The sequence below is a fragment of the Diospyros lotus genome, chromosome 3, assembly GCF_014633365.1.
Source record: "Diospyros lotus cultivar Yz01 chromosome 3, ASM1463336v1, whole genome shotgun sequence".
Taxonomy (NCBI): Eukaryota; Viridiplantae; Streptophyta; class Magnoliopsida; order Ericales; family Ebenaceae; genus Diospyros; species Diospyros lotus.
The window spans coordinates 29924871-29940050 of record NC_068340.1 but is presented as its reverse complement, the minus strand read 5'-3'; the positions used below and the strand labels follow the sequence as shown (position 1 = coordinate 29940050).

Genomic DNA, 15180 nt, shown 5'->3' with positions numbered 1-15180 from the left:
GAGGTTAGAGCCCAAAGGGGTTTTCGGGGTAATATGCCTGAAAAGGGCTTCGGGTGATGGGCAATGAGGAACCCCGATGGGGTCTTCAATAGGCAGGTGTTCCGAAGTTGGGGATGAACAATTTGGGACTTCGCCTTCAAGCACAACAATCAAAAAGCCACACAAGAGACTTTCCCACGCGAGTTATTCAATGCCTAAGTCAGACACAGGTCTGAGAAATATGTCCAAGGAATGTCCCAAGTAATATGTATGAAAATGTTAACAAGTGTTTAGATACTCGTGTTCAAACCCCAAAGGGGAATGTAAATTATATCACTATTCCCGAATGGGATCTAAAAGAGACAGAGTGTGAAGTCAAAGGTGCAAGAACACAAAGTGATAGAGGGTCGAGCCATGCTTCTTCTCTCCCTGAAAGATCCTCAATCCTTCGAAGGGTTGCCTATTTATAAGCAAAATTGTGGGACCCACGGATGAGCCGGATGGCTCTTCTGGAAAGGTACCATCAAGAGACTTAGAGGGCTTAGAGAAGACTTCGGGGTGAACCACCTCGATGGCTATCTCCGGGTGGCCCCAAAGGGGATTCAAATAGGGGTAAGCAAAAGTTCAGTTAAATCGAACTAACCAAACTAAACCGAACCAACAAATTAGGTCGGTTCAGTTCGATTCAATTTTTCAAAATAAGCGGTTCAGTTCGGTTATCTCTTTCTCTGAAAATTGATTATTCGGTTCGGTTTGGTTATTTTAGTAAAAATAATCAAAAAATCGAACCATATAGCAATAACCCCCGAAATCGAACTGGCCCCCCTTCCCTCAAAGGGGCACGGCACCCCATGTCTACCTGCTGTCTTATCTTCGTCCTTCTCTCTCTCTATCTCTCTCTCTCTCACCATTTCGTCTCTCTTCTCTTCGAGATCTAACCGGCCGCAACATTGTCTCATGTCATCTCTTTATAGATCTGGCCGGTGGCAGCACTGCCTCATCTCTTTGTCCCTTCTCTCTCCCTCCACCATCTCTCGTTGTCACTGATAGCGAAGATGAAGACGAAGGCTCTTCGAGGCTTCATAGATCAGGATGGCTCATCTCTTCGTCTTTTCTCTTTCCCTCCACCATCGTTGATGGCGAAGACGAAGATGACGCCGATGGTTTTTCGATAAGTCTTCCGGGTACAACTTTTCTTTTACATTGAAAGTTTGAAACCTAGATCTACTAAAATTCAATCATTAGTTTTTTTAATTTTTTGGTATGTGGGTCACCGTAGTTGAGGGAATCCGATGATCGGTTTCGATCATCGAAATCACTGGCCGACTAAGTGGTCAGCAGCAACAGTAAGGCCGGTCTTTTGGTTATTTTGTGTTCCAATTTGATTTTCGGTTCGGTTCGGTTAGCACGATTTAACTTTCGATTAGTCCGATTTCGATTAGTTTGGTTATTACATATGATTCGGTTATTACATATGATTCGGTTCATAATTTTTGATCGATTCGGTTCAGTTATAACCGATTGCACACCCCTGGATTCAGGCCACCAAATGGGTTTGGTTCAAGAAACCCCAAAAGACGTCCAAGGACTTAGCAAAAAACAATGCACTCCAATCTTGGAGACCTATTGGGGTCTGGGAGGCTACTGCCCAGAGACTCTCCAAGAGAAAGATGGTTTAAAATTGCTTGAGATTTGGGGAAATTCAGGAAAATTATAGCACACCCCACAACACATGGCATTGTGGATAATGATATTGTCTACGATTGTGTAATTGATCCTTAGACTTGAACTGACACGGTTGTCTTGTGTATTGGTGTATAACATTTGTTAATGCGTCCAACCATCCAATTACACAGTGGGGACTTTCATCTATGTGGTTTTGTATTGCTGATACATGGAAACAAGTGTTCAAGGATATGATCTATCACTCTCATCGTTATTGGTAAGGCAAATGTCCTATGTGGTCTACTATTAGTATGATGAGAAAGTCCTTAGCCAAGGTAATATGATTAATCAAGAAAGTGTTTCCTAATGTGTCAACTGGTCATGGCAATAAGATTTGACACATAGTTATTGAGTTTGTGAGTTTATCGTACCTTGACTGTCGCTCGATCAAGACGTTAGGTGACAGAATAATTATATTATACGGTAATCGTCAAGTGCAATAGGCTCACTTGAAGCTAGACTTTATTGATTTCTATATTGTGTTAGACTACTGCTATGCACTTCCCATGACATTTTAGATCGTCACCAGAATATGGAGAGATTCTCATGACAAGTCGAGGTGTATCATTTAACGTCAAAAGAGTTTTGACGTTATCTGTTTGCTAGCGGGCAGTGAACCTAGAAAGTCACACATCATATAGCGTGGCATTAGGTATTGACATTGTGTGCATGTCATGTCTCAGACATCATTAATGGTTAAAGATAGTTTTGGATGTATCATTAAGTGTTAAGGACAGCGATTCATTAAAAGTTAATGAGTTGATGCATTATAGAGTCGATTGTTTCATTCAGATAGTTGATCACTGCGGAAGTTAACTCCTTAAGACTGCCAATCGACTCAGGAGTCGACTCCTAGTGTCACCTTAACCAAAATTAGTGCCTTACACATGGCATGAAATTAGAGGAGGTGCAGGTGATTTGGGAGGCAGAGTAAATGTGTAAGAGGGATTAACAGAGAGGGTTTACTGCCTGGCTTTTGCTTCTCTGTTTTTCCTATGTTTCTACTTCTGTCAATTTACAAGAAAATCACAAGGTGCATAATTGTTGTAATATCCCGCATCGAGCGATAGGAATGATTGGAACAACTTATCCTGATATGCCTACACGAACTTCCCAGGGGGGTCACCCATCCTTGGATTACCCCAAGTCAAGCACGCTTAACTTAGGAGTTCTTTGCCAACATTCAGCCCAAAAGGTATCCAACTGGTGTTGTTTTCTTCCTTACACTATCCTCGATATATACTAACTTCTCTGGGCTCTCGGGGTATTACAATTGTTGTGTGCGAAAAATTTTGACTTGTCTGGTGAGACACACGGGTGCTGGTGAATCAAAGTCCTTAGGTTAACACAAGACGAGGACTGCGATGTAATACCAGGTAGCTTGCTAGGTATGGACAGACTAGGCCCACCACGATTTGAGGTAGAATCAATCTCAATTTAGAAATAATTTCTACACCCACCTGACATCAGACTATAGGTATATGATTTATTATATTTCACATAATAAAATATCATGTTTTAATTATTCAAATTGTGAATAATGTGTGTATTTATGACTTTCGCTATGCATGTCTGATATACAAAAAAAAAAAAAATTAAATTTACCTATACCATCATACAACAAATCCAACACCAACAACCATCATTTGCATTTGGTTACAATTATTATAAGGTTGACTCCAGTAGTTCCTTAAAGCCATCACTAAATCCAAATTTGGCGAACCACCCCCAAAATCTCCCATCCACTAGCGCTTGCCATCGCCAAATTCAATTACCAAATTTGTGGCGAAGTTGAAAAGGGTCGCCAACAGTGGCGATTGATTTCTTCGAGGTTACTATCGTCATCTTCCCCCACCCACCCCCCACAATGGCCATCAACGAAGAAAAAAAAAAAAAAAGGATCGATCGATGAAAAGAGGTGCAAGCACGACGGAAGACAAATTGACCGCCAGATCTAATGGTTGCGGCGACCAACGGAGGTTGCGATGACCATCAATGAGTAGCGACAACTCCACAAATGGCTACAACGAGAATAAGAAAAAGGAATAAGTAGTTTGTGACTTTTTCTGAATGTTTTATTTATTATTTTGTGCATCTGTGTATCTAATTTATTATTTTTTCTAATTATTTTGTGAATTTTTTATTTAATTTATTATTTTTTCTAATTATTTTGTGAATTTTTTATTTATTATTTTCTGAATATGCGTGTATTTGATTATTTTATTTGGTTGATTATTAATTTTTATATTTGATTATTAATTATATGTATGTGTGCATCTTACTATTTTGTGTATTTGATTATTGATTTATGTATTTGATTATTAATTATGCATGTGTGTGTATCTAATTATTTTGTGTATTTAATTATTAATTATGTGTTAAATAAATAATATATTTTTATATTAGTGAAAATTATATATAAGGTAAAATAAATAAAATTGAAGTTTATTAATAAATAAATAAAATAGAAAGTTAAATAAAAAAGAGAATAGAGAGTTATTGAAGTAGACATGATTTTCGAAGCAAAATCAAAATAAGAAGTAAATTATTTATAATATAATAAGAAATGGGATAGAAAAAGCTGTTAGAGTCGCCGGGGGGGAGGGTAAGTTAAAACATTAAGGAAACCAATAAGACATATGTTCTAAGGTTAGTATCAAGATAGAATGTAAAGTTTAAATATTATGGGATAAATTTAAAATATATTCGCTGAAGTTTAAAAATGTAACTATTTATTCACTGAACTTTGAATTATTATTATATGCTCACTGAACTTTTCTACATCAACCATCCATCATCCGTTACATCTTGCAAATGAAAAATGCCCATGTGGCTAACAGAATCTAAAAAAATTTAACAAACACTCATTGAATTTTAAAAAAATAACTACTTACTCATTGAATTTTAAATTGTTACTAATTGCTCATTAAACTTTACTCAGCGTTAACCATACATCACCCGTTACATCAACGTTTGATTTTACAAACGAAAAATGCCTACATGACTAACGGAATCCAAAGTGACCCAATCAAATCCTTATTTTCGATCAACTCAGCTCTAGCAGCAACTGTCACAGCCAACCCTCTCATCACTACTGTCTCACCTCTTGCGCGACAACCACCACTGTTGAAGCAAGGGAAAGAGATAGAGATGATAGAGAGAAAGAGAAAAAGAGTGCTGTTGAGTTGGTCGAAAATGAGAATTTGATTGGGCCACTTCAGATTCCATTAGTCACATTTAATCCAAAGTTCAATGAGTAAATAATTACATTTTTAAAATTCAGTGAATGTTTGTTAATTTTTTTCAAATTTCATTAGTCGTATGGGCATTTTTCATTTGTAAGATGTAACGGGTAATGAATAATTGAAGTTAAGCAAAATAAAATATAATAACAATCCAAAGTTCAAATAATTATATTTTTAAAATTTAATAAATATATATTAAATTTACTTAAATACTATGCAATTATTGCTGGCTGGACATGAGCTAAAAGATAGGGAAAAAAGGAGGATTTGAAATCAAAAGAAAGAAAAATAACTTTTCTCGGAATATTCTAAAGATATTCATTGTTTCTAAAAATATCAACTCCCATTTGACAAGATACTGTTCATCATCCTACACTATAGAGACTTGTTACCACAACTTGCGTAACAGCTAGGCAGGTTTCCAAGACGAGATGGCAAAGAAGGTCCGCCCTTTCCACCCAGATATTATCCAGTTGTTGGCCTCATCAACAAAAAAGTCCTTGTGGAAGGATGATTTGATCTTAGCCCTTGCTTCCTTAACAATCTCCTGATTTAAAGGCAGCTGACTGAATCCAGCTCTGAGTGTCCGAATCTCCCACTGCTTGTATGTTTCTGGCCTTTCAACCCTATCTAATCCTTCACATGCTATGATATTCAAAATTTCCTGCCCCCATATGTCCCTCTCAAGGGCTACTCTCTCCTGATTATCACGCGGCACATTAGCATCCAACATATCAAACCATGAAGAGTAATGGAAGAGAGACTCGCGGAACCGTGAGACAAAAAATGGGGAATTATAGGTGCCATTAACTACTCCATGTATGAAAATATCTGGATTAATCCTCCTGATTAAGTTTAAAACTGCATCCCTTGGACTACGCTCCGTAACAGTGTCATCAAGTAAGTTCTGAAACTGGTTCAAACTGTTAACAACAAGCACCTCATCGTTCTGAATCCTGAGATCCTCAACACTAACAGTTTCCCATTTTTGTCCGAAGCCATTGTACTCAAATGGAACCTTCATCTTCTCACAATAAGTTGCCAAACGCCGTCCTGTTTCCTTAACCCTTGCATCTGGTCGGAAACCAATTTGGGGAAGGTCTATTGCCGTTATGCGAAGCTTGGGAGGTCCACCAGGTCTTTCAGATAAACACCGAATAAGCGGGGGCCATTGGAGGCCATGAATAATACCAAAATGAATAATGTGAAGACAAGTAGCTTTCTCAGCCAATTCCATGATCATTTGGGTTGCAACGAAATATGACATCCCCATGAAAGGAAATGCTGAAACGTACAACTTGTAAGCTTTCCAAACATCATATTCCACTAAGCCCTTGACAGCAAAGAGTTTATGTTTTGGGGTCCTAGAACCGGTCAAGCGTGCCTCAAGACCATTAGCAAAGTAATGGGCCAACCTTTGGGATGCATCACCCAGAGGAGATGAACGCAACCTTATCTGCTTCAGTAATTTAATTGCTGTCATCTGATCATTGCTTGCCACGGGTTGCATACACTGTATCAGGAGTTTCCTCATATCAAGTGCTTCCTTTTTGCTAATACCTTTCTTAGTGTAGGTTATTTCATCACCATATCCTTTTGGTTGCTCATTTTGCCGCCACTTCCCGCCTGCCTCGTTTGGCAGGTTAGAATCAGAAGTCTGTAATCCTGACTTACCAAAGGACAATACCTTATCAAACAGCTCATGTAAAACAGACTCTTCAACATCAAGTGCCAAATGCTTGTTACTTTTACCTTCATCTAAGGCACTCTCCTCTCGGTGAAGATTTTTTCTTCCCCTCTGCAAACTATCTGGGCAGTCACCTTCATCATTTTTTGGCTTGGTTTTCATTTCCCAAACCTTTTCCTTGGTTACAGGTGATGCTAATCTGCTCTCAAGATTAAAAGTTATACCACTTTCACCCGGTATAATGTTCTTTGCTTGCTCTATCTCCCCATGGAATTGCCAGCTAAATTGACCTTGTGAAGGTGCATTCACAAGACCAGCAATGCTGTGATAGGAGAAGCTTGAGGAGGTGAACGAAGGTGAATTAGTTTGAAATGCAAGGTCAACACAAGGGCTATGCACATGAGGAAATCCAATTACACCAGATTCAGCCGGGGTATTACCATCAGCAGAGCTGCTGCTGCAACATTGGCAGCTACTTGTTTCCTCATTGGGCATCACCAGATTGGGCGAGGAATGATTTCTTTCATTAAGTATTTCATTCAAGTATTTCTCAGCAGCATGAAGGGTGGAGTCCTGAATCATCGAGGGCTTGTCTTCCATGTCATCTTCCATTAATACCTGGTTTATGTACTTGAGAACAGAATCGCAGAAATCATTTTTTTCTGCTGATTCTCCACTATAGCTCTCCGACAAATTTGTGGAGTGAACTGCAGGGACTGTATCATTTGAAGTCAGGGGAATATTCACATATTGATAATCTTGGTTCATATCTTCAAGCTGAAATCCTGTAATCAAGTTCGTATCTGAATAGGCTGAAACAGATTCATGTTCTGACTCGCATCCGCCCTCCTTGGAACCAGAAAACGCCCACTGATACAAATCCAAGAGGACCTTCCTGGCACAGTAATTCGATGGAAAATCCAACTTCAAGAACCATACATGTGGTCTGATGACATTCAAAGCAGAACACCTTGAATAAGCTAAATTAAAACAACTAACCAAGACAAAGAATTAAATAGATGTAAGGAAACTTTTATACTAGACAATAACCCTAAAATTCACCCCCCCCCCCCACACACACACACACAAAAGAAAAAAAAAAGTATCAAAAGGAAGATAACACGAATCAATCAAGAAATCTCGCTCAGAAAAAACCCTAGATACAGTTTGGCGCATACATTAAAATATGAGTTGTTATGTGTAAGAGAGAAGAGAGCCGAAGGCGAAAATGAATTTCAACGAGAAAGAAGTTAAGGAATCTTTATGCGACATTGATATCGATTTGGGTATATAAAATCAAAACCAGGACACATACCTCGCTTGAAACAGAACACAAGCCCTCTGTAACAAGGATACCCTGTCATTTCATGGTTGTTTTGAGTTGTCAGCAAAAAAAACCTGTCAGTTGAAGGTGGAAGATGACCTTTGGGAGGCCAAACGGGGAAGACGAGGGTTGAAAGAGACAAACCAGAAGCTTGTTTCTACATGAATTGTCACATTATCGTGTCTTAAAAATAATAATTATAAATATATAAAAGAGTATAAAGAAATAAATTAAAAGTCTGGATTAAATTAAATTTCTATAACACACAATCTTGAAAGAGATTTTAACACAAACATCTTTCGCTCCCTCCCCGACCAAATACACATCTAATTACCGGATTATGTATTACCATTTTTTCTTTAAAAAAATAATAGATAATAACTCTGCCCCTGATCTGATCCTTATCATAATAGGGTTGGAAAGAAACTGAGAGTGACAATGTAATATCTAAACTAAACATGGCTGATTAAAACCCTCGCAGCTTAATTATTACTATAACAGAGTCAATAATCAAAGTCAACGGAGTGCAGCCCACCCTCTATTGATATTTAATTCACGATACTGCAGAATTTTTCACACCAATCGTCGATTGGCCTTCATTTGAACAAAACATGATTGTTAGGGTTAATCAGTTGGATGAAATAGTGAGGATCCTTTACGGAGTTAAATCAGTTTTTCGTTTTTTAGTCTTTAATTTTGATTTTATAACAAACACTAAAAGCAAAAGTTGAACCCAACGGACCCTAAGAATTTGCCACTTTCATGAGGAGATCGGCGCTGGACTTTGTCCCCATTCCTCATAAATGCAGCTGCTCCTGCTCATGGGTAGCCAAGTCCAAGTCTTGAGTAAAATAACACCACCTAAACAATTCATTGAAGAGGGGGGGGATCTTTATCTGTTCCTAACACCCAAGAACCAGAATACATTTTTTTTAAGATGATGCAAACTGCAGCAAAATCTACTTCCACTCTGGTACATCTGCTGAGCAAACACACACACAGCTACTAAGCTCACGATAGAGTTACAAGCAAGAAGCTGAGGTAGACCCACACCCACCCACCCATCTCCATGTCAACGTTGCAAGCAAAATGGCCAAGTGAACAGTATCTTCATCGCCAGAACAGGTCCTCACAGACAGGTGACAAATCTTTAATCTTCCAGACTGACTCAACTCCTTATTGTGTTACCCTAAACTACAAACAGATTAAATTTACTAGTTTACAACCGAGTACAACCCCAGCACTTATATGTGATCCTCATACGTCAGAATCATCCATAAGCATTTTCTGAAAGAAGCAAGGTAGGTACTACCCGAGACAATCTCGTCACTGGAAACAAGAATCGTCAGCTCCTATTCAACTATTAGGCTAAATTTTTCCTTTTTCCAAATCTCGGATCAAATAAGTAACTAAACTTGAAGATAACAGTACCATTCTCCTTTGCCCGTGTTGCATCCTTTGCCTGCTCCCCGAGGAGGAAACTCTAAAGTCTTCGGATCAGAGTCGTAGCAAAAATGGCTTGAAAGACCTCTATGCGGGTACCCAGCAGGAGCTAGCGCACAAAATCCTACCCTTCCATCCCTGCAACATCCATTTGCCATCTTCATCTATCACAAAATCTTTGTGGAAGTCTGCCATCACTTTACCCCTCAGTTTCTCCACAAGCCCCGGACTCAATGGAAGGATTCTGAAGCCTGCTCTCATGCTCCGAACCTGCCACAGCTTGTATGTCTCTGGCCTCTCCACCCTTTCCACACCCTCACAAGCTATCACATTCATGACGTCACGCCCAAAGAACTCTCTCTCATAATTCAGCCTTTCCTGATTTTCTCGTTGCGTGTTAGTGTCACAAATATCAAACATTGAGGAGTAGTAAAAGAGTGCCTCACGAAACCGAGTGACAAAGAATGGCGCATTGTACGACCCGTTTGCAACAGAATGAATGAAAATATCTGGATTCATCTTCCTGATTAACCCAAGAACTGCGTCTCTTGGACTGTTGTCTACCACAACTGTCTCATCAAGTAGGCTCTTAAACCGGAGGAGACAATTCACAGCAAGCACCTCGTCACTGTTTATGTTGAGGTCCTCTAGTTTGATAGTTTCCCATTTCTGTGCTATGGCCCGGTATTGAAATGGAACATTAAATCGTTCGCAATACTTTGCTAACCGACGTCCTGTCTCCTCAACAAGTTCCGCAGGTCGGAAACCAGGTTGAGGAAGCTCTATCCCAGTAATTCGAAGCTCAGGAGCACCACCGGGCAGAGTATGTAGATATTTGATCAGGATGGGCCATTGGAAACCATAAAGGATACCGAAATCAACAATGTGAAGCTTTTTTTTGGTTGATGCTGCAGCTACGTCCAAAATATTTTGGCCAGTGAAAAATATCGCCATCTTCTTGAATGGGCAAGCTGATAAATTAAACTGGTAAGCTTTTAACATTTCAGCAGCTGAACTACTTCTGGGAGCTAAGGCTGCATAAATATGGCTTCCGGTTCCAGCCAAGCGCGCCTCAAGACCATTAGCAAAGACATGTGCCAACCTCTGTACCCCATTACCCAAAGGAGAAGAGTGCAGCCTAATCTGTCTTAGTAGTTCATTAGCAGTCCTGCGATCATCAGCAGCGACAGATTGTGCACAAGTAATCAATAGAGTCCTCAAATCCACGGCTTCATTTTTATTTCCTTGTTTTCTACCACGAGTCTTTCCACGAAAATAACCATGTGGTTGTCCAATCTGCCGCAAACTCATGCTTGCTTCACTTTCCACTTCTTCTTTGACATCACAGCATGCATGGTCATCTTTTACATCACCGAAAAGCAAAATCCTGTCGAATATTTCAGATAACTCAGCCTCATCTTCCTCACAACTTGCCCACTGCTTTCTGCTTCTCTCTTCTTCTAGATTACAATCTTCCCGTTGATGATTCTTTTTACCCGACAAGACATTAGGGGAGCATTCCTTCTCATTCTCCTCAACCTTGACTACCACCTTAGAAGCCCTTTGCATCGACTCTGGATGCAATCTATAGCTCTCTGAATCGATAATCAATTGATCACTAGTAGGAAGGAACTTTCTAGCTTCCTCCACCCCTCTCTTGAACTGCAAGATTGGCTGGCTATCAGCAAATATGTTGGAAACCATATGGCTAACCATAGAAGAATCCATTGGGCCATTAGCATCATTACCAAGCGGATGACTTCGTCTACTGGGATTTTGATGTCCCTGATCAACAATCCATTTAGGATCAACAGTATTGTCACTGCTAGAATTGCTGTCCGTACCCTGATCACTAGAACTAGCAAACAGATAATCCTCCGAGCTTGAGCTTGCAACATTTTGATTGAAGTAAACAGGCAGGTGATTGGTGGAGGCCTGGTACTTCTCACCAATAACTTCATACAAGGACTGCTCAGTAGCTTGGAGGGCCAAAGGATCATGGAACATACTGGTCTTCTGCTCAATATTCTCCTCCATCAGAATTGAACTGATGTACTTAAGAACATTATCAGAGAAGTCACCATCATGTAGAGAGTCACCTTCCGAGCTTCTTCCCAAGGTCCAAGTGACATAGCCAGGGTCAGGATTTGGGGAAAGGGGCGGAAAATCTGAGAAACTGTTGAGATATATAGTGTCATCTCCAAACTTGACTGTGTTTACAAGATTTTCAGGCTGATGATGATTGGGTAAGAAGGCATTATCATCAAATTCGTAACCATTTTTTCCGGTCTCAGAGAATTCAGCGAGTTGTGGATCCATGATCACCTGAGCACAAATCCCTACTGAAAACAAAAGTGACATCAACAACTCTTACCCAAATTAATTGATTTCAAGACTAAAAACCTTACTATAACTTATGGCTTTCTGAAAGGGGGGAAATAGCTAGGTAAGGCTCAAACCCCGCAAAGAAGTAGAAAGATTCATAAAAACAAACCAGCCCCAGCAGCATAGCATTTTATATCAAAGCTTAAACACAGAATCAACAAGGGCATGGCGTAAAAACAAGTGATTAATGGTATATCATATCATATACTCGAGAAAAATTAAGAGTCTAACAACCGCATAGAAGACAAAGGAACAGTCTGAACAGAGAAACAAAAACCTGAAAAGGTTCAACGCCGTTGCTACCAATTCATAATCTAATGATACATAAACTGCTGCAATTGGCACCAAAGAAAGAAGTTGAAGAGGAACCAAAATAAGAAAGAGAGATTTTATTTCTAGATACCTTAGCTCACAGTAGAGAGAGAGAGAGATGAACCCTTTGAGACGAATTGAATGTTATCATTAGTCCACAAGAAGGGCTAATATTTGTTGGCTGATTTTTACAACGTTGTGAACCTTCCTGGAAACAGAAAGCCACCGAGGATTGGAACTTCTTGGCCGTCGGATAACACCGGCTCCGTCAAACCGCGCGACAACCTCGTTTCGTTCCGTTTGCGTCCAGAATAGGAAATCAAAAGATATTGTTTTTGGAAACAAAGAGTCCACTTTCTCCAACCATCACCTTTTCCCTAAATTAATGGGAAATTTGTTTTCCTAATAAAAAAGAAAAGACAGTGCTAACAGACGGGAGGGAACGACCTGGTTGCTTGCTTGACAAGTCGCCTCTTCACGTGGGTTTGACTCAGGTGCATATGGTTTTGACCTTGACCGCACAACCAGCCAAAAACACCAACTTTGGGTCTTAATACTTTATCCCGCCCTTCTACTTCACTTCACATGGCCCTGCAATTGCCAATTGAAGTGACCCAAAAAATTTATAGGGTCAATTATTATGATATAGAGATTAATGATATGTCCCCTTCGCTCTTCAAAAGAAGATATTATCAGTAAATATTCTTTAAAAGACATTACTAAGGATTATGCATAATGCATGAATGCGGTCGAACCTAACTTTTTAGCCATTTCATTTGATTTCTCTAGCTAAATTAGTATTATTTATGTGCAGGGTTGGTTCAAGGGGTTGGGGTCTTAAATCATTATTAATTTAAGAATCTTTTAAAATATAATAAAAAAATTATTTTTAATTTTGTATAACAATTTTTAAAAACATTTTGAGACCTTTTTTTTTTAAGGCTCTGGGCATAGATCTTAGCAGTCTTGCCCTTTAACCGCGGCCATAATAGAAAAATCAAGCTAAAGGGCAGCACTAATAATTGAGTAGAAGAAATTTGTAGCAAATTAAAAAAGGAAATATAAAAAAAATTGATGAAAAATTTTTAGACATAATATAGTGTATAATAACCTCATAATAGACATAGCACTGAGTATAAACAGGCATAGAGATATAGAATTTATGTGGTTAACTTCACTTAAATCAGATTTAAAATTTAAAATTTATTATGCAGACCAAGTCATTAGCAAAAGGATTAATCATAAGATCATGATTATTATAATTTATTTTGTTATGAAGCCATTAGTAGTTAGTTGGTAGAACTTAGACACCTTCAAATTCAAACAGGCAATCACAAATATTAGAGAGAAGTGGGAATAGATGGCTGATGGCTGGCATGGAAATTCACTGGACAGTTGTCTTGTAGACTAGATCAATACACATTATAATAACATAAAATTATGTTATACCTCATTAACACCATCAGATAACCATTAATCATGAGCGATGAGTCCTCCATGGCTTGCTTCGAGCGTAAAGCCTCTTCTCAACATTATGTTATTTGTTATATATCAATTATATTATATGGTAGACTAAGGCTTTAAAAAGATGCTGTTAGACAAGACATATATATTCCCCACTATAGTGCTAATGACAACTTAAAAATTCGTGGCGCATTCTTCTCTCTTTCTTTCTCTCTTTTTTTTTATTATTATATTTAACATAATCTTATTTTTACCATGCGCTTAACAGAATCCCTACAAATTAACTTCTGATAATCAGGTATACTTAGGCACGGCAACAAGTTCATGAAGACATACAAAGACACCACACCAACTAAAGGTAATGCTGGGAATAGGTAAGATCAAAATGGTATGGAAAATTAGTAAGTGGACAAAGCCAAAATGGCAAATCGGGATCCATGCAAATTAGTTACTAAATTCATTTCGAGTATAATGTGTTGTTCCCTCTACTAGTAACACATGAAAAATGAAAAATGAACCCAAAAAAACTTTATTTTTAGACGTTAATATCATAATTAAAGAAATTTTTAAGTATATTTCTCTTTAAAATGTGTTTTCACGTTATAATTTAAATTTTTTTTAAAACATTTTTCGTAAAATCCCTTTGTCAATCCTTACAATTTACATATTTCTTTTAAAATCTTCATTCATTACTTGACCTTCCATTTTTATTATTTATTTTCTCAAATTTTATTAAAGATTATTCTTTTAAGCGACGCTTAAAAAGATTTGCCCCTAATAGTCTCACATTTTCATTTAAATTCTTGTGTTCGATTTTGGTTATCAACTTGAGGTCTTTGTTTATATGCTTATTTTCACGGATTGAATCTAATTTAATTCATAACTCATATTATGAAATTCAAATTTTTTATTCATTCCAAAATATTGAATTTAAAGAGAAAAAAAAAATTGGGCATCCCAATCAAAATTCTTTAAAAACTCTTAAATAAATTTCTAAATCATTATAACCCAATATATGAATGTAAAAGTTATTCATTTTCCACCAAAATAAAATGACATGGCTTAAATAGAAACTTACTTTGCACATCAATTTTAGCATATTTGATACATTTGATATCACCAAAATAAAACATATGTATGCATCATATAAAAACACTTAATTATAATATCTACAAAATATGACATGCCTCAAAATTGTGAAACTTCCAAAACTTAAGGTTCAAAAACTTTTTTCCTAGAACACTTAAATTTTTTAGGAGATGAACTCAAATTAGAAGATGAGGTTGCGTTTTCTTTGTTTTTTAATTTTTAATTTTAAGTTTTGAATTCATTTTCAGTCTTTTGTTTTGATAGTTTATTTTTAGAATATTGAAAACACGTTCTCTTTATCATTTTGAAAAACTATTTCTCAAAACAGAAAAATAGAAAACGCGTTCTCTTTGAAATTTTGAAAATATTTTTTTAATAATAGTTTATTCAATAAATTTGATTATTAAATATTTAATGTTAATATATTATTAAAATATATATATTTTTTAAAGTTAATGAATTTTGTAATATTTTTTCCATTATAATAATAAAATATGAATAAATAAATAAATAAATATGTTTTGAAT

General features: G+C 37.5%; 2 protein-coding genes across 4 annotated transcripts; both read right to left on the bottom strand.

The window, feature by feature from the left end:
• Positions 1–5358: 5358 nt before the first annotated feature.
• Positions 5359–8312, bottom strand: LOC127796924 (scarecrow-like protein 34). Its single transcript, XM_052329327.1, has 3 exons — positions 8295–8312; positions 8035–8117; positions 5359–7606 (listed from the first exon to the last, which is right to left on the bottom strand). The coding sequence occupies exons 1-3, from the start codon at positions 8310–8312 to the stop codon at positions 5359–5361; spliced, it is 2349 nt and encodes a 782-aa protein (XP_052185287.1).
• On the bottom strand, positions 7394–12462 carry LOC127797674 (scarecrow-like protein 33). Of its 3 annotated transcripts, none has more exons than XM_052330775.1 (3): positions 12192–12462; positions 7952–11745; positions 7394–7531 (listed from the first exon to the last, which is right to left on the bottom strand). In XM_052330775.1, the coding sequence occupies exon 2, from the start codon at positions 11720–11722 to the stop codon at positions 9491–9493; it is 2232 nt and encodes a 743-aa protein (XP_052186735.1). In that variant the 5' UTR covers positions 11723–11745; positions 12192–12462; the 3' UTR covers positions 7394–7531; positions 7952–9490. The 3 variants fall into 3 exon arrangements, with proteins under 3 accessions (XP_052186735.1, XP_052186733.1, XP_052186734.1); XM_052330773.1 differs by having other exon boundaries at positions 7411–7582; XM_052330774.1 differs by having other exon boundaries at positions 7411–7582; positions 7952–11742.
• Between the last annotated feature and the right edge of the window lie 2718 nt (positions 12463–15180).

Bases quoted from the DNA above. Each gene is read 5' to 3' on its own strand.
- LOC127796924 (XM_052329327.1), bottom strand. The intron at 7,607-8,034 runs GTTTTTTTTGCT...AGCTTATTCAAG, and splicing joins CTTCCACCTTCAACTGACAG to GTGTTCTGCTTTGAATGTCA.
- LOC127797674 (XM_052330775.1), bottom strand. From the start codon at position 11,722: ATGGATCCACAACTCGCTGAATTCTCTGAGACCGGAAAAAATGGTTAC.